Consider the following 19,636-nt stretch of genomic DNA (forward strand, 5'->3'; position numbering starts at 1 on the left):
ATTCAAAAATCAATTTAGGGGGGAAATCCATCCAATAAACATTAGATGATCCCCAGGGCTAGCTGGCTAAATTAGTCCTATTTGGGTGAGCGAGGAGACCAGGGGAGAATTAGCTGTGGGATCCCAGAGCAGGTAATCTTCATAAAAGGGGGAGGGGGGTGGAAGGAAGGGGAATAAAAGATCAGGCTAAGTTCAAGTTGAAAGCCAGGCGGAATAGCTCTGTCTTACAGGCCCGACGGAAGGAGGTTAAATCCTGCAGGGCCCTGGTCTCTTGGGACAGAGCATTCCACCAGGTCGGAGCCACCACTGAGAAGGCCCTGGCCCTGGTGGAGGATAGTCTGACTTCCTTAGGGCCCGGGACCTCTAAACTATGATTATTCATGGACCTTAAGGTCCTCTGCGGAGCAGACCAGGAGAGGCGGTCCCGTAAAAACGAATGAGTACCCAATACAACCCAAATAGGGGTGAAGTGAAAGTGGGGGTGAGCTTTTCAATGTCGTTGTGCAAGTGGAGAGGGTCCACGTTCAGGCCGATACACAACAGGTTAGGACATGGTTGTGGGGGGACAGGAGAATTTGCAACGATTGTGGGGGCCAGAGGAGAAAGGGTTGAACTTTCAGCTGCTCTGATTTTCCACTGGCACTCGAGGCTTAAATGGGGAATAATAATAATAATAATAATAATAATAATAATAATTTTTATTTATACCCTGCCCTTCCCAGCCAAGGCCGGGCTCAGGGCGGCTAACAAGCAATAATAAAAACAAGTTGAATGAATACAACTTAAAAACAAGATTAAAATACAACATTAAAATATTGAAATATTAAAATGCAGCCTCATCACAGGAGGAGAAGGGAAAAAGAATGAGAGTCCGTCTCTTACCTAAAAGGTGGGCAGTGGTTGATGAGCATGATGGTCCGGTCCATTAAGGCGTCGGCAGTGAGGGGGGTCTCAATCTGCCCCTCGTGGAACCTTTCGACCTTCCTCTGAAAACTGGGGGGGGGGGGGCGCAAAGAGGGAGAGAAAAGGCAGAGTGAAATTCAGGCGGTGCAAAGAGTACCTGGAGTACTGTGTCCAGTTCTGGGCACCACAATTCAAGAAGGACACTGACAAACTGGAACGTGTCCAGAGGAGGGCAACCAAAATGGTCAAAGGCCTGGAAACGATGCCTTATGAGGAGCGGCTAAGGGAGCTGGGCATGTTTAGCCTGGAGAAGAGGAGGTTAAGGGGTGATATGATAGCCATGTTCAAATATATAAAAGGATGTCACATAGAGGAGGGAGAAAGGTTGTTTTCTGCTGCTCCAGAGAAGCGGACATGGAGCAATGGATCCAAACTACAAGGAAGAAGATTCCACCTAAACATTAGGAAGAACTTCCTGACAGTAAGAGCTGTTCGACAGTGGAATTTGCTGCCAAGGAGTGTGGTGGAGTCTCCTACTTTGGAGGTCTTTAAGCAGAGGCTTGACAACCATATGTCAGGAGTGCTCTGATGGTGTTTCCTGCTTGGCAGGGGGTTGGACTCAATGGCCCTTGTGGTCTCTTCCAACTCTATGATTCTATGATTCTATGATTCTATGATTCTAAGTCCTGCTCAAAGGCACTCGCCGTGCCTCACAGCATCTTCCCACAACCATCTGCCATGGTTGGACCTGGGAGATCGGGGTTCAAATCCCGCCAAGGCCAGGAAGCTCACTGGGCGCTGCTAAAACCAGTAGGTGGCTGTTCCAAGCCCCCATCATCCCACTGTTAACCGGGGTAGCAGCCCCACGGTGAACCTCTGGTCTTCCTTGGGTTTTCGCGTCCCCACGGGACACGGACATCCCATTCAGACAAACAGCGACACACACCCATTTTTCTGAAACAGGCGCACCAGGAAGCAGACCTGCTAAAAATAGCTTTGGATTTCCATCCCTGGCTGACTCCACCGGGGGCGGGGGGGGGGCTTTGTCCTCTAGCTCCATCTTGCTGGCATTTCCTTACGGAGCGGCTATTTATACCCCGGGATGACCCTGGTCCTCGGCGGCCAGTTTGAAATGGAAACGGCATGCCATTCGGCTGCCACCGTCCGGGGGTGTGTTCCTAAACCCGCTACCCCAGCCCCAGCTGCCTCCTGCGTGCCACCCACATGGAAAGCGGTTGCGGCGAGAGCAGTTCAGGGCAGGCTTTGGTTTCCTTGGGACGATTCCCTCCTCCCCAGGCCGGTGGGAAAACAAGAGGGGGTTTTTTGCAACCCTCGCCTGCGCAGGTTATTCCTCGGCCCTGTGCCACAACATGCTTTGCCGCCGCCACTGCTGCCTTCTGCAGCGCACCCGCTGCCTTGCAAGTGGCGCAGACTGCAAGACTCAGGCTGGCCTACCTCGCCGGATTGTTGCAATGAAAAAAGAGAGAGGGAACGACCGGGTTATGTTCCCTCAGAGGAAGGGCAGGATAGAAGGGCTATTATTTGGGGTTCAGCTCCCTCCCCCTGGATCTCTAGAAGCATGCAGTATATTTGACAATATACCGAATTGCATCTGAATATTGTGTTTAATACTGTATTGCAGTATTGTAATGTAGTTTACAGTGGTAACTAGAATCATAGAATCCTAGAGTTGGAAGAGACCACAAGGGCCATCGAGTCCAACCCCCTGCCAAGCAGGAAACACCATCAGAGCACTCCTGACATATGGTTGTCAAGCCTCTGCTTAAAGACCTCCAAAGGAGGAGACTCCACCACACTCCTTGGCAGCAAATTCCACTGTCAAACAGCTCTTACTGTCAGGAAGTTCTTCCTAATGTTTAGGTGGAATCTTCTTTCTTGTAGTTTGGATCCATTGCTCCGTGTCCGCTTCTCTGGAGCAGCAGAAAACAACCTTTCTCCCTTCTCTATGTGACATCCTTTTCTATATTTGAACATGGCTATCATATCACCCCTTAACCTCCTCTTCTCCAGGCTAAACATGCCCAGCTCCCTTAGCCGTTCCTCATAAGGCATCGTTTCCAGGCCTTTGGCCATTTTGGTTGCCCTCCTCTGGACACGTTCCAGTTTTACCGTTGCAGCCTGCTCTGGGACCTTAGGGTGAGGGGCAGGGAATTAATAACAACAACAACTAAGACCCATTGGAATGAAGGGACCCTGAGTCAGGTTCACTCATTTCAAAGAGCCTAAGGCTTGCCGATCAGAAGGTCGGCAGTTCGAATTTATATATATTATATTATAATATATATATAATTTAAAATTCCACCAGGCCTTTGGCCAAGGCACAGTCTGACCGCCTCCTTTGGTAATCCTCACAGAACTCTAGCCCAATGGTTGCCATTAATTTAGTTTGATTTTGAATCGATTTTAAAATGAATTGATTTTAGAATGCTATGTTACTTTTATTGTTGTTAGCTGCTCTGAGCCTGGTTTCGGCTGGGGAGGGCAGGATATAAATAAATTATTATTATTATTATTATTATTATTATTATTATTATTATTATTATTTTTAAAAGCAAGGCTTCTATCAATGCTCTAGACCACGTGCTGCTTCCCCACCGAACCCGCAGCGAAAAGAAGAGCTTGGTTCTCTTTTCCCGGTGTCGCCCTTGCCCGTCCTTCAGAAGGGAACTACCTCTGCAGGTAGTCCGCCAAGCAGCTCAGGCAGCAATGTGCCATCCTCCTTCCAAAATCTTCTGTGATCTGGGGCGCTTTGTCTATGTGAGCCTTCAGCACCTGTAGAGAGGGAGAAAAGGCCTGTGAGAAAATCAAGAGACGGGTTCCTTTGGAGAGCCACACTGCCATAGCTGTCAACATTCCCTTTTTTGCGGGATATTCCCTTATTCCAGTGCTGTTTCCCGCTGCTATCCCTGATTGTTAGATATCCCCTATAAATCATATATATCGCAAAGGGTACCCATCGGAACACCAGGTCTTCAGAACGCTCGATCTGAGGGTTTTTTGGGGTTCTGCGACGCTCTCGCGGTCACCCCAAACTTCAAAGCGCTGGGGCTCTTTCATCTGAAAGAGCTCCCACCCGCCATCAATTGTGCGGCCAACCGGAAGTCTATCCCGGATTGTTAAGATATCCCGTAGACTGTCCCCGGGACAGGTGAGGCTGCTGATCCCTTATTTTCAGATCTGAAAGTTGACAGCTATGCACCCTGCCCAGTCCCAAAGGACTCCCCCCAGCCACCCTTCAGTCCCAGGAGAGGGAACATCTCAGCAAAGATGAAGCAGGGAAGGAACAGGCAAGAGTAGGTGGGGATGAAGTCTTTCTTAAGAGGAAGTACTGGAGTCCCTTGACCAGTTCCCGGTTTAAGAAGGGTACGAACAAGCTGGAAGGTGTGCAGAAGAGGGCAAGCAACATGATCAAAGGTCTGGAAGCTGAGCCTTGGGAGCTGGGTATGTTCAGCATGGAGAAGAGTAGATGGACAGCTGCCTTCAAACATCTGAAGGGCCATGCAAGAGCGTATTCTGCTACTCCAGTGGGCAGGACCTGAACTAGTGAATTCAAATGGAGGTGCCAACTAAATGTCATGAAGAACTTTCTGGTGGTAAAAGCCTTTTGACAGTGGAACAGATCACTTTAGAAGGTTTGGAGGTTTTTAAGCAGAGGTTGGGTGGTCACCCGCCAGGGACTCTTCAGCTGTGATTCCTGCATTTCAGCGGGTGTGGGAACATTCAGGGATGCAGGAGAGGCTATATTGTTTGATTATACAATTTAGCAGAGTAACATTCCCCCTTTTAAAGTTTGCACAGCGGATGTGTTTGCTCAGGCTCGCTAAAGCCTCTAAATAAATTTTAAAGGTAATTCCCCATTTAGAAGAGTTTGAATTTGATATCCCGCTTTATCACTACCCTAAGGAGTTTGGGACGCGGGTGGCACTGTGGGTAAAACCTCAGCGCCTAGGACTTGCCGTTCGCATGGTCGGCGGTTCGAATCCCACCGGCAGGGTGCACTCCCGTTGCTCGGTCCCAGCGCCTGCCAACCTAGCAGTTCGAAAGCACCCCCGGGTGCAAGTAGATAAATAGGGACCACTTACTAGCGGGAAGGTAAACGGCGTTTCCGTGTGCTGCGCTGGCTCGCCAGATGCAGCTTGTCACGCTGGCCACGTGACCCGGAAGTGTCTGCGGACAGCGCTGGCTCCCGGCCTATAGAGTGAGATGAGCGCACAACCCTAGAGTCTGTGAAGACTGGCCCGTATGGGCAGGGGTACCTTTACCTTTACCTTTAAGGAGTCTCAAAGCAGCTAACATTCTCCTTTCCCTTCCTCCCCCACAACAAACACTGTGTGAGGTGAGTGGGGCTGAGAGACTTCAAAGAAGTGTGACTGGCCCAAGGTCACCCAGCAGCTGCATGTGGAGGAGCGGAGACACGAACCCGGTTCACCAGATTACGAGTCCACTGCTCTTAACCACTATACCACGCTGGCTCCCTAGTCCCTCATAAAAATTAAGACACGACACAGTCTTCTATAAAAGTATTAAAAGGGTTTACTCACTCACATTCTGTTCACAGTTGGATCCCAGAAGGCAGACTTAGCTTAGAAAAGTAATGTACACCCGGAAACTATCTCATAAGGAGACAGTCTCTTTGTCCTCTCTTGGCTTGGCTGGAAGAGAGCATCTTAGGCTAAGCAAATGTTGCTTCTTCAACGAAAGTAGTCAGAGAGAGAGAGATGGCTGACCGGTCCTATGCTTTTGTTACCTGCACAGGTGTGGCCACGCCCACCTCTAGTCACATGCAGAGGAAGTCTGTCCCAGACAGGAGAAACAGGAAGTTCCGACTGGCTGGTCCAGAGATCCCCTTTTATGTCCACTCTAGGGATGTTGTACTTGACTGCTCTTGTGTTTCACATCCCGCAGTGGGCTGCACTAAGTGATCATTGAGGTCCCTTACAACTCTTTGATCCTATGATTCTAGGTGGTCCAGCCCTTCTCTCCTGGTGACATTGAGAATGCACACTGGCAAAAACACCTGCATGTACGCCAACCCAGGAACTCAGTATCACAAGGGAACGGGGCGGCTAGCTCCAAGCACCGGACAGTTCATTGTTCCAGGAGGTGAGACCAGAAGAGCGAGGAATTGGCTAGCTGGCACCACACTTTAGGCAACACCAGCGAATCTCCCAGACGGGTTTGTTTGCCTCCGATTCTCCCATGTCAGAAGTCACAGGAATGAGTGAGAATCCAGTCTGGGTTTCTAAGGGAAATTCCATGGGAAGAGACATGGCTCAGGGACAGAACACCTGTTCAACCCCTTGGATTTCCGGGCAGGGCTGGGAAAGATCCAGAATCCTGCCTATGGACCGTAATAAACAAATTGCCGCCTTGCCAAACTGTGGCCAGTAAGTGTAAATGGCTGAAGCTCCATGCAGACGTGAAGGAAGAGCGAAAGGGAGAGCGAAGCATGCAGGCAGAAGTCCAACAGGCGAAGCCGCTGGCTCCTTTGGGTGGCCAAGTCTCCCACCTACCAGTATGACTTTGCCAGACAGGCCGAACTGGAAGCCGTCGCCTGCGTCTTCTTGCGCCCACCTCTCCTCCTCCTTCTGAAGCTCTTGGCTCATGTCCTCGGTGATCTTCGCCTACGAACAAGCAAGGAAAGGTGGGAAGGGAGGGAATGGGCAAAATCGGCGGCTTGTCTACATGCCTGCCACCCTAAGAACGTAAGAAGAGCCTTGCAGGATGAGGCCCGTGGCCCTTCTGGTCCACCACCCTGTTCTCACAGTGGCCAACAAGATGCCCATTATGGGAAATCTGCAAGCAAGGCCCCTCTCTCCTCCTCTGGCTCCCAGACCCTGACATTCAGAAGAATTGCTGCCTCCAACTGGCCCCTCTCTGCCATGAATTTGCCCAATTGCTCTTTTAAACCCAATTAGCTTGGTGGCCGTCCCTGACTCCTACAGGAGGGACTTCTTACGTCCTCATTAGCCGCCATGATGGCCTGGGATTTGAACTCAGAACCAGAGACTCAGTCTGTACCGGATCCTTCACCTCAGGCATCACCTGAACCAAGTCTGGGGCCTGATCCTGAATAGTCCCAGTCTGCACAGGTTCCCCTGCAACAAACCCCAGCTGGGCCGAGTCAGGGGCCTGATCCTGCCCTGGCTCCAGATGTGGGGTTTCCCTCCTTGCCTCCAGCTGGGCCATCGCTTACAGCTGCTCCACTACCGGTTGGGTCAGGGGAGGCTGAGGCGGCCCCTGGGTCTAGTCACCCACCGACGTCTCTCAAGCTGCAGAGACTGAGATCCGAGAAAAGGAGAGACCTGAGTACTCGCAGGAGGAGTGCTCGCCTTCGGGCGGAACAGGGAGGTGAGTCATCGGGGGATCAGGACCGGCCGCTACCCCGACAAAGATAAAAGGCTGTCGGACCCTGCCACAGGTTGCAGGAGCAATATTGCTGTATGCTAGATCCTGCACCTGTCCTTGCCTGGTTTCCTGCCTTGGCCCTGTCAGACTGACTCCTAGCGGAACCTTCGGATTCTGGACCAGTCCTGGACCGCGTTTCCTGGGTTACCCCCGGGCCCAGCGCAGCCACAGCGGAAAGCTGCTTCCCCATCACCCTTCTGCGATTCACCGTTTACCTTCACAGCAGCGATGAGGTCCTCTTCCAGGCTCAGTTGGGTCTCGGGGGACAGCAGCGGGCCAAGCTCCTGGCTCTTGACCAGGGAGGAGATTTCTGCTCGGCCGAGAACTTCTCTGTGCGGCGGAGAGAAAGAGAGCAGGAGTGAGAAGCACAAACTCCCCCAGAGGGATGTAAAGTACATCACACACACCGACCAAAAAAATGCCCTCACATGGACGCTTTATGGGGTAGCGGGAGAGAGCTTTGTTGGCGGTGGCAGCTGCCAGACAACTTTGGAACTCCCTTATTAGTGAAGCCAAACTGGACCCCTCCTTGCCGTCCTTCCACTGGCAGGCGAAGATATATTGATACAGTGGTACCTCGGGTTACATACGCTTCAGGTTACAGACTCCGCTAACCCAGAAATAGTATCTCAGGTTAAGAACTTTGCTTCAGGATGAGAACAGAAATCGTGCTCCAGTGGTGCAGCAGCAGCAGGAGGCCCCATTAGCTAAAGTGGTGCTTCAGGTTAAGAACAGTTTCAGGTTAAGTACGGACCTCCGGAACGAATTAAGTACATAACCTGAGGTAACACTGTATATCGATATATCGTCCAGTTTGAAGTCCATATTGTGATGATGATGATGATGATTTATTTATTCCCCAGCCACTCTGGGCGGCTCCCAACAAAATATTAAAATACAGTAATGCATCAAACATTAAAAGCTTCCCTAAACAGGGCTGCCTTCAGGTCCTCTAAAAGTCTGGTTGTTGTTTATCTCTTTGACATCTGATGGGAGGACGTTCCACAGGGCGGGTGCCACTACCAAGAAGGCCCTCTGCCTGGTTCCCTGTAGCTTTGCTTCTTGCAGTGAGGGAACCACCAGAAGGCCCTTGGAGCTGGACCTTAGTGTCCGGGCAGAACTATGGGGGTGGAGACGCTCCTTCAGGTATACTGGGCCTTTGAGGCCATTTAGGGCTTTAAAGGTCAGCACCAACACTTTGAATTGTGCTCGGAAACGTCCTGGGAGCCAATGTAGGTCTTTCAAGATTGGTGTTATGTGGTCTCGACAGCCGCTCCCAGTCACTAGTGTAACTGCCGCATTCTGATAATGGTTTCATAATTTTTGTTCTGGCGATATATTGCAAATCATGGTGTGTGGGTATGTGGGTGTGTGTGAACTATGCAACAATCGCAATGTGGGGAAAACCATGAAGCCAGCCAAAGCCGCTACATAGCTCCATCCTTATTTCAGACTTCACAACATATAGGTATATCACAATGTTTAGCTGGTGATATATGACGATGCTGAAAACCAGATATCGCCCAATCCTACAGAAGACTTTGTTTTGATAGGCCTTAGGGACTGATTGTTTTTTAAGGAAAGGACGTTTACATAGTGATCTGCTGCTTTTACTATCTGTAGTCAAATATATCTATTTTTAAATATTGTTTCAACTCTATTAGAGTTTAATGACTCTTTAATGATGGTCTTTTATACAATTTTAGCTTCTTATATTTTATATGAAAGTTTTAATTTGTGTAAGCTGCCTTGATCTGGAGGGAAGCTGCGATATTAATAATAATTAATAAGTTTCGCTCACAACCTCCCTACCTTCTGTGCGCAAAGGCAAGACTGTGACAGCCTCTCAGGCTGGAGTCAGACGCGTCTGGGGCAAAGCTTGTAGTGAGCAGGGAGTCACTCTGGACATGCTCAGGGGTTGCTCTGTTATGACTTCATACATCCCTGCGCTGAACTTTACCCTCCAAAATCAGCTGCGGGATTAACATTGGCTGTGGTGTTCAAAGCCCTTAATCAAGGGAGCTTCATCAAAGGGACAGGCTGTGTGTTAAGTATTAGTCACATATCTGAACTATCTTGTTTATTACGAACAAAAATAAGAACAAAACCAGGTCAGAACAAACGTCTGACTTCCCCAAGCCTGGGTGCATGGGGTCGTTTTGGCTCTGTGGGAATCAGTGCTTGGTAAAACATGCCTATAAATGGAAAGGGGCAAGGGAATAATAGAATCCTAGAGGTGGAGGGGACCCATAGGATCATCTAGTCCAGCCCCCTCCAGTGCAGGAAAATGTACATTTCCAAGCACAATTCAAAGTGTTGGCGCTGACCTTGAAAGCCCTAAACGGCCTCAAAAGCCCAGTATCCCTGAAGGAGCATCTCCACCCCATCGTTCAGCCCGGACACTGAGGTCCAGCGCTGAGGGCCTTCTGGCTGTTCCCTCACTGTGAGAAGCGAGGTTACAGAGAACTAGGCAGAGGGCCTTCTCGGTGGTGGCGCCCTCCCTGTGGAACGCCCTCCCATCAGATGTCAAGGAAATAAACAACTATCTGACTTTTAGAAGACATCTGAAGGCAGTCCTGTACAGGGACCTTTTTAACGTTTGATGTTTACCGTTTTTTTAGTATTCTGTTGGGAGCCGCCCAGAGTGGCTGGGGAAACCCAGCCAGATGGGCGGGGTATAAATAAATAAATAAATAAACAAACAAACAAATAAATAAATAAATTATTATTATTATTATTAAGCTGCCCCGTACGGGGATTGAACCTGCAACCTTGGCATTATCACACCAGGCTCTAACCCACTGAACTGTCCAGGGAGAGCCCACACTAATGCCCCACAGACGCTGTTGGTCTCCCAGCACCCTTGTCCCTGGAGGTGGTAGACTCTTCGCCACTGGAGATTTTTTGAGCAGAGGTTGGGCGGCCCTCTGCCAGGGTTCCTTTCACTAAGGTTCCTGAACTGCAGAGGGTTGGACTGGATGACCTTTGGGGGTCCCTTCCCACTCGACAATTATATGACCATCAGCCCACACTGGCTGGAGCCCATAGGAGAGAACCATGCTGCCTACCTCAGTATATAGGGTGACCTTTGGACAGCAATGATGTGTGGGAGATCCGCCCTTCGGAGGAGGTGGGGTTGCAAGCTTCACGGCCCCACAGCACGGGGCGGATGGAACCTAGCCCCCACGAGATTGAGGGGGATTCCCGGCCGCGTCACCTCCTGGCCAGCCAATCGGCTGGCTCTGGGGGCATGGCCTACCCTATTTAAACCAGGACAGGGCCAGGGATCTCCCTCTTTGCCGCCTGCCAGCTGTTCCTGCTTTTCCCACCCTACCGCCCTATAAGGTTTTTGACCTTGCTATGGACCTTGGTTGGTCGCCGTTGAGTGGCCTGGTAGGAATTTTTCCACTTGACAAATGGGCACCAGCCACTTGGTTTTCGCCTAGGTAAAGGTAAAGGGACCCCTGACCATTAGGTCCAGTCGTGGACGACTCTGGGGCTGCGGCGCTCATCTTGCTTTATTGGCAGAGGGAGCCGGCGTCCAGCTTCCGGGTCATGTGGCCAGCATGACTAAGCCGCTTCTGGCGAACCAGAGCAGCACACGGAAACGCTGTTTACCTTCCCGCTGGAGCGGTACCTAGTTATCTACTTGCACTTTGACGTGCTTTCGAACTGCTAGATGGGCAGGAGCAGGGACCGAGCAATGGGAGCTCACCCTGTCGCGGGGATTCGAACTGCCGACCTTCTGATCGGCAAGTCCTAGGCTCTGTGGTTTAGCCCACAGCACCACCTGCGTCCCCTCTTTTCCCTAGAACGTCCCTATTTTCAGTGGAGAAACGTTGGAGGGTCTGGAGTTATGTGATCCCCGAGTCACGGAGATAAGCAACTATACAACCTTTAGAAGACATTTGAAGGCAGCCCTGTACAGTGGTACCTCGGGTTACAGACACTTCAGGTTACATATGCTTCAGGTTACAGACTCCGCTAACCCAGAAATAGTACCTTGGGTTAAGAACTTTGCTTCAGGGTGAGAACAGAAATCGTGCAGCGACAGCAGGAGGCCCCATTAGCTAAAGTGGTATCTCAAGTTAAAAACAGTTTCAGGTTAACCTGAGGTACCACTGTATAGGGATGATTTTTTTAAATTAAAAAGTGTTTAATTATCTTTTTATATACAGTGTTACCTCGAGTTAAGTGCTTAATTCGTTCCGGAGGTCCGTTCTTAACCTGAAACTGTTCTTAATCTGAAGCACCACTTTAGCTAATGGGGCCTCCTGCTGACGCCGTGCTGCCGGAACACGATTTCTGTACTCATCCTGAAGCAAAGTTCTTAACCTGAAGCACTATTTCTGGGTTAGCAGAGTCTGTAACCTGAAGCGTATGTAACCCGAGGTACCACTGTATGTTGGAAGCCACCCAGTCACTGGGGCAACCCAGTTATTATTAATATTATTATAGAATAATAATATCAGAAAAATGTTGGACCGCCCAGATCCGTCCCTGCCCTTTTTACCTCTGGTAGATGTTGCTGCTCCAATCCAGGACGAAGTAGAGGTCTGAGATGCTCAGCTTCTTCTGGACCGCCTCGGCCAGGCACCTGGCGAGTCCCTGGTGGAAGCTGCACAGGTAGACCCCGAAGGCCTCGTATTCCTTGGGGTAGGCATGCAAGAGGTGGAACTTGACGGTGCACAGGTCCTCTAGGGCACACTTGGCCAGGCGGTCCATCTTCGTGGCCACGGGGAGGACCCTGCCCTCGGTGCACTGGCGCAGCCGCTCTCCGACCAGCTGGCGCACTGCCTCGGCCCACTGCTGCTTCATGGCTCGTGGCCGGGGTCCGCAACCCCCTGCCCGGTCCCCTTGAGCCGCCAGCCACTTGCGGTCGGTGTCCTCCTCCTGCTCGATCACTCGCACCACGAGCTCCAGGGCCGGGCAGGAGCTCTTGGCGGCCAGAGACTCGGCCAGGACAGCCCAGAGCTCCTTCTGCAAGGCCTCGTACAGCAGCGCCACATCCTTGGCCTTCCGGCTCCCGGATTTCCGGACCTCGCTGCCCTCCGTGCTCTGCTGCCCATCCTGCTCACACTCGGCCTCCAGTTCGATGATGTGTTCGTCGGCCACCATGAGATCCCTTTTGTGGATCAGGTTCAGGATTTCCAGAACTGGAGCACAAGGAGGAAAAAGAGATCCAAAGTGTGTCTAGGAGCCATTTCAGCGTACAGCATGTAAAGGTAAAGGGACCCCTGACCATTAGGTCCAGTCGTGACCGACTCTGGGGTTGCGGCGCTCATCTCGCTTTACTGGCCGAGGGAGCCGGCGTACAGCTTCCGGGTCATGTGGCCAGCATGACTAAGCCGCTTCTGGCGAACCAGAACTGCACACGGAAACGCTGTTTACCTTCCTGCTGGAGTGGTACCTATTTATCTACTTGCACTTTTGACGTGCTTTCGAACTGCTAGGTTGGCAGGAGCTGGGACCGAGCAACGGGAGCTCACCCTGTGACGGGGATTCGAACCACGACCTTCTCATCGGCAAGCCCTAGGCTCTGTGGTTTAACCCACAGCGCCACCTGTGTACAGCATAGCTGTCAACTTTTCCCTTTTTTAAAGGGAAATTCCCTTATTCTGAATAGGATTCCTCACAAGAAAAAGGGAAAGTTGACAGCTATGGCATATAGTCGTACCTTGGAAGCCGAACGCCTTGCGAGTCAAACGTTTTGGCTCCCGGACGCCGCAAACCCGGAAGTGAGTGTTCCGGTTTGCGAATGTCCTTTGGAAATATTAGCAGGATTTGAAACCCACTTCTAATGTAACAAATACTATGGATAATACGGATTGATTTAAAACATAGAATATGGAATATTATGCAGTTGTAAATGTTGACCCATGGAAGTCTCAAGATTCAGAGTAATCTCTATACCTCGGCACAAAGGGCTGCCAGCAATTTGATGGTGAAAATGGAAAAACACGCCACAAAAGCTGTTCGACTTCCAAGGCGCGTTCGAAAATGGAAGCAATTACTTCCGGGTTTTCGGCATTCAGGTTCCGAAACGTTCGGCTTCCGAGACACTCGAAAACCGAGGTTCCACTGTATATGGATATGCATTACAAATTTATATTTGTAAAATCAAATAAAAACGATTTCAAAAAACCAAAAACAAAGTGTGCCCAGGGGTGTATGTAACAGACTGGAGGTTTGTTTGTTCGTTTGTTGTATATTGCATCTACCGTATTTTTCGCCCTATAGGACGCACTTTTTCCCCTCCAAAAATGAAGGGGAGATCTGGGTGCGTCCTATGGGGCGAATGCAGGCTTTTGCTGAAGCTTGGAGAGCGAGAGGGGTCGGTGCGCACCAGCCCCTCTCACTCTCCAGGCTTCAGGAAGACATCCGCAGCCTAGGCAGCCCTGCGGGAGGTCCGGCAGGGATGTCTAGGCTGCGGATAGCAGCCTGCTGCCCAGCGCGAGGGGCGCCCTGAAGCAGAGCGCCCCTGCGCCAGGCAGACATCCGCAGCGTGGGGACCCTTGCAGGAGTTCCCCGCAAAGCTCCCCACGCTGCGGATAGCAGCCTGCCGCCCCACGGGGGGGGGGGCGCCCTGATGCAGAGCGCGCCTCGCGTGGGGCAGACATGGGCCAGCCCCACAAGCTCGGGGGACAGCAGGGAGGCGCAGCGCCGCCATCCCGCTGTTCCTCGACCTGGTTCTGTTTCCCCGACCTGCTTTTGGGGGGGAAATAAAGGGGGAATTTTTTTCCTTTATTTCCACCCCAAAAAACTAGGTGCGTCCTATGGGACGGAGCGTCCTATGGGACGAAAAATACGGTATATCCCACCTTTTCCTTCAAGGTGGCCTGCACATGATTCTCCCCTTGCTCATTTTAACTGCCACAACAACCTTGCCAGGTAGGGTAGGCTGAGAGGCAGTGGCTGGCTCCCCAAGGTCCCATGGCTGCGTGGAGATTTGAACCCTGGTCTCCCAGGTCCTGGTCTGACACTAACCATTGTACCACACTGGCTCTCACCTCTCTGCCTGCCAAGGGTCACCAGGGCGACGCGCCTGGAGCCTTGTAGTTGGTATGTTCAAGGGGTGCCCCTCTGGGATGCAAGGAAGAGGGCAAGAAAGGTGGCATTAACCTTCACCCTCTGCCAGCCCACTGGTTCTCTGGGTCCTGCCCAAGCTACGGTTTGGATAGGTCAGTGGTTCTCAAAGCAGGTGGTATTTCCCTCTTGGGGTCAGCAGGATTACCTAGGCGGCGTGATAAGGGTCAAGAGGACATCAGGGGTAAATGACTATCAGACTTTGAAAAGCTGGTATCTCTGGATCAAGTTCATCAATTTGGGCAAATTAATTTAACTAGTTTTCCTTTGACACTGCAGATGGTAACAGCAGTCACGAAATTAAAAGACACCTGCTTCTTGGGAGAAAAGCAATGACAAACCTGGACAGCATCTTAAAAAGCAGAGATATCACCTTGCCGACAAAGGTCCATATAGTTAAAGCTATGGTTTTCCCCGTGGTGATGTATGGAAGTGAGAGGTGGACCATAAAGAAGGCTGATCGCCGAAGAATGGATGCTTTTGACATATGGTGGTGGAGGAGACTCTTGAGAGTCCCATGGACTGCAAGAAGATGAAACCTCTCCATTCTGAAGGAAATCAGCCCTGAGTGCTCACTGGAAGGACAGATCGTGAAGCTGAGGCTCCAAGACTTTGGCCACCTCGTGAGAAGAGAAGACTCCCTGGACTAGACCCTGATGTTGGGAAAGATGGAGGGTCCAAGGAGAAGGGGGCGACAGAGGACGAGATGGTGGGACAGTGTTCTCAAAGCTACCAGCATGAGTTTGACCAAACTGCGGGAGGCAGTGGAAGACAGGAGTGCCTGGCATGCTCTGGTCCAGGGGGTCATGAAGAGTCGGACACGACTAAACGACTAAACAACAACAAGTTTTCCTTTTATTTTGAATAGACGTGCAATTCATTGTTGGCTGTTTTGCGTTTTATTATGTTATTACCTTCCTTAGCGGACCATGCAAAGTGCTAGGATGCTTTTTATAGGACCGAGTCAGGGGCACTGGGAACGACTTTATGGAACCAATGGAACGGTGGTCTAATGAAAACCTTTGGGGACCACTGCAATAGGTGAAGAGTTTGGTTTCAGATAGCTCCTCCCCGCACGATGCCCCCAACCTCAGACCAAAAAGGGTCTTGGAGCAACCTGGGAAGTGATGACCTCTGACCCCAGAGGTACTTGGTCTGGCTATGCGTCTGACGGCACTTCACGGCTATCTTGGTGTGACCTTGCAAGGAGATAATGTCTGCCCACACACAGACTGAAACGACGGCTGGATTTTGGGGTTGCCGTCACTAATGCCATTATCTCTGGCGATCCCATGTTGACTCTGCACACAGACAATGCACCCTTGTTCCATGTTCCAAGTCACAAGGTTTTCCATCATTTCTCAGCTCCTGGCCCCTTCCTAACCCACATTCCTGCATTAGCCAGGGGCTAATATTTAAAAGGTGATCAGGCTTGCTTGGAATCTGCGCTTCCTGGCTTGTAAACCCCGATGCCTTATGTCTTGTGTTTAATCTCTGGTGCGGGAAACAATGTCACAAGACACATGGGGCGCGACCTGAGACATCCTGCATCACGTTATACGTGGGGCCTATTAAGACAGTTTGGAAACTCCAGCTGGGACAGAATTTGGCAGCTAGGAGAAATTCAAAATTTATCTGCAGAAATATTGTAAAATTTATGAATGTTAAGGACATTGAAATGAATTGCAGGGGCTTTAGTAACAAAGTAAAATGTAAGATTGGATTAACAACAGATAAATTAATAGGATATGAATTTGCTGAATTAATTTTCCAAAAAGGGATACAAGAATGGGAGACATGAGGAAGTCGGGAAAATAAGTTAATTGAAGATGAGAAATTAAGAAAGAGGGAAATTTTTGTTCTTTTTGTTAATATATGTGTTTTTATTTCTTTTTTCTTTTTCTTTTGATGTGTTTAATGTTTGCATTTTTGTATTGTATTGTTTTCTGTGACTTTGTATTTTCTTTGTCTTTGTACGCTTTTTTTATTGTGAAAACTTAATAAAATATTTATTTTTTAAAAAAAGAATTTGGCAGCTAGGTTGCTCACCGGGTCAAGATGGTCTTGCACGGGCTACCAATTAGTTTCCGGGCCCAATTCAAAGTGCTGGTTTTGATCTATAAAGCCTTAAACGGCTCAGGACCGCAATACTTCAAGGACGGCCTCTTTCCATATAAACCTACCTGGACCCTGAAATCATCTCCTGAGGCCCTTCTTTGTGTGTCTTCTCCACGTGGGGTCCAGAGGGTGGCAACACAAGAACGGGGCCTTTTCTGCGGTGACTCCCCATTTGTGGAATGCTCTCCCCAGGGAAGTTCACCTGGTGCCTTCATCATACACCTTTAGGTGCTAGGCAAAAACGCTCCTCTTCAACCAGGCCTTTGACTGATTGGCATGCAATACCCTTTTAAATTTGATGTGGGAGGGAGTGGAGAGGTTATGTTTTTATTCTTTTATATATATTTTGTGGGGGTTTTTATCTTTTATTTTAATATTGTGAACCACCCCGAGATTTACGGATGAAGGGTGGTACAGTGGTACCTTGGGTTAAGTACTTAATTCGTTCTGGAGGTCTGTACTTAACCTGAAACTGTTATTAACCTGAAGAACCACTTTAGCTAATGGGGCCTCCCGCTGCCGCCGCGCCGCCAGAGCACGATTTCAGTTCTCATCCTGAAGCAAAGTTCTTAACCTGAAGCACTATTTCTGGGTTAGCGGAGTCTGTAACCTGAAGTGTATGTAACCTGCAGCGTATGTAACCCGAGATACCACTGTATAACAAACAAACAAATGGATAAATAAATAAATAAGACCCTGTACACCCCACCAGCGACCCATCCTTGGTGGATGATGGGAGACACCACAGCACAGTGATGGAGTAGGTGCTTTGCATGTAGAGTCAACCCCTCTCAACTCCACTTCAAAGAATCTCAGATAGCATGAGACCCTGTAGGGAACTCGACTAGATGAATGGAGAGCCAGCGCAGTTTAGTGGTTAGAGCAGGGGTCAGCAAACATTTCCAGCAGGGGGCCGGTCCAGCGTTCCTCAGACCATGTGGTGGGCCGGACTATATTTTGAAGGGGGAAAAGTGAACCAATTCCTATGCCGCACAAATAACCCAGAGATGCATTTTAAATATAATAATAATAATAATAATAATAATAATAATAATAATAATAATTTATTTATACCCCGCCCATCTGGCTGAGTTTCCCCAGCCACTCTGGGCGGCTCCCAAACAAGTGTTAAAAACAGTACAGTGTTAAATATTAAAAGCTTCCCTGAACAGGGCTGCCTTCAGATGTCTTTTAAAGATAGGATAGCTGCTTATTTCCTTCACATCTAAAGGGAGGGCATTCCACAGGGCGCCACTACCAAGAAGGCCCTCTGTCTGGTTCCCTGTAACCTCACTTCTCGCAGGGAGGGAACCGCCAGAAGGATAAAAGGATACATTCTACTCATGTAAAAACACGCTGACCGTCCGTAGGCTGGATTTAGAAGATGATTGGGCCGCATCCGGCCCCCGTGCCTTAGTTTTCCTACCCATGGGTTAGAGCAGGGGTTGGCAACGTTCGGCCTATGGGCCGGATGCAGCCCACGAAAACCGTTTTACCTGCCCACGACCCACCCCCAAACCAAGTCGCCCATTCGGCAAGTCCCCCGCATGCTGCGCTAAACCAGCACAGCGCGGTGCAGCGACACGCTGAGCGGCGCCTGAAATCACATCTGCGCATGTGCAGATACCGGAAATCACGTCTGCACATGTCCAGATGCCGAAAATCGCTTCTGCGCAGCCATGATTTTCAGCGTCTGGGCATGCGCAGAAGTGATTTCCGGCACTGCGGACATGCGCAGACGCGATTTCTGGCATTGCGCTGCGCCAGTCCGGCCCACGGACGATCTCCGTGGGAGTGATCCGGCCCATGGGTGGTAAACCTTGCTGACCCCTGGATTAGAGTGTCAGACTAGAGTTCGAATCACCACTCAACCATGAAGCCCCAGTGGCCAGTCGCCCCCTCTCAGCCTAACCTACCTCACAGGGTCGTAGTGGGGGTTGAAAGGGGGCAGGAACCATCCTTTGGGAGGCAAAGGTGGGATATCAAGAGGGAAAGCGGTGACACTGGATGGGCACTGGAGGTGCAAAGGATGGCCAGGCTTTGAAAAGCTCTGGATCAAGTTCATCTCTTTTGCAGAAATTAATTCAACTGAAGAGTTTTAATGGGACTCTGAATAAATGTGCAATTACCGTATTTTTAACTCCACAAGACACACTTTTTTCTTCCTAATAAGTAAGGGGAAATGTCTGTGCATCTTGTGAAGCAAATGCGTGGTCCCTGGAGCCCAATTGCCCAGGGGCAAAAAACAGATCATGCTCTCTTTTTTTGGAAAGAGGGAAGTGGGTGTTGAAACAAAGCCGCTAATCGGCAAGCGATCGGGGAAGGAGATAAGGGACACTAGAGATAAAGGAGGCTTCCTGGAAGCGGGCGAGGTAAAGACAGCGAACTTGCAAGGAGAGGAGACAGGAAGACTAAAGCAATGAGGAGAGAAATTAGAAGAAAAGGAGGAGCAAAAAACTGCTCCAGCTAAGGAAAAGACACTAAGGCAAACAAGAGGGAAGGGTAGTAGATAGGTAGCCGTGTTGGTCTGCCATAGTCAAAATAAAAAAATTCCTTCCAGTAGCACCTTAAAGACCAACTAAGTTAGTTCTTGGTATGAACTTTCGTGTGCATGCACACTTCTTCAGAAGAGGGAAGGGGGTGTTGAAAGGAAACAGCTGATCGGTGGGATCGGAAGAGAGATAAGGGACCCTAGTGGAGGCTGCCTGGGAGGGGGGAGGTAAAAGCCCATGGATCCTCAGGATTTTTACATTGGGTCACCCCAAATTCACCATCAGCTCACATAGCATGTCCATGGCTACAGCCTGCACCAAAAAAATCACGCACCCACTGTTGCCTGGGGCCGCAATGGCGCAAAAACGTGGTTACAAAGCACGGATCCACGTGGATTTTTGCATTGAGCTACCCCAAACTCACCATCAAATCACATGTCTGTGGCGACAGCATGAACCACAAAAATCATACACCCACTGTTTCGTTCAGAATATTTTTTTTCTTGTTTTCCTCCTCTAAAAACTAGGCGCGTCTTATAGAGTTAAAAATACGGCAATTGCCCCTCGTTTTGAATCAGAGTGTGCTACAGTATTCCTTAGCAGGCCAT

At 50.0% G+C, this 19,636-nt stretch overlaps 1 protein-coding gene across 1 annotated transcript in view; it reads right to left on the reverse strand.

Moving 5' to 3' along the window:
• EXOC3L2 (exocyst complex component 3 like 2) overlaps positions 1-19,636 on the reverse strand; it is a 54,118-nt gene that overhangs the window by 16,327 nt on the left and 18,155 nt on the right. The window contains exons 3-7 of the mRNA XM_083516148.1: positions 11,846-12,488; positions 7,548-7,662; positions 6,438-6,548; positions 3,596-3,696; positions 883-993 (exon numbers count right to left, since the gene is read on the reverse strand). Of these exons, the coding sequence (XP_083372274.1) occupies positions 883-993; positions 3,596-3,696; positions 6,438-6,548; positions 7,548-7,662; positions 11,846-12,488 (1,081 nt within the window). The remainder of the gene's footprint in view (positions 1-882; positions 994-3,595; positions 3,697-6,437; positions 6,549-7,547; positions 7,663-11,845; positions 12,489-19,636) is intronic.

This window comes from Podarcis liolepis (assembly GCF_965112155.1).
Source record: "Podarcis liolepis genome assembly, chromosome: 7".
Classification (NCBI taxonomy): Eukaryota; Metazoa; Chordata; class Lepidosauria; order Squamata; family Lacertidae; genus Podarcis; species Podarcis liolepis.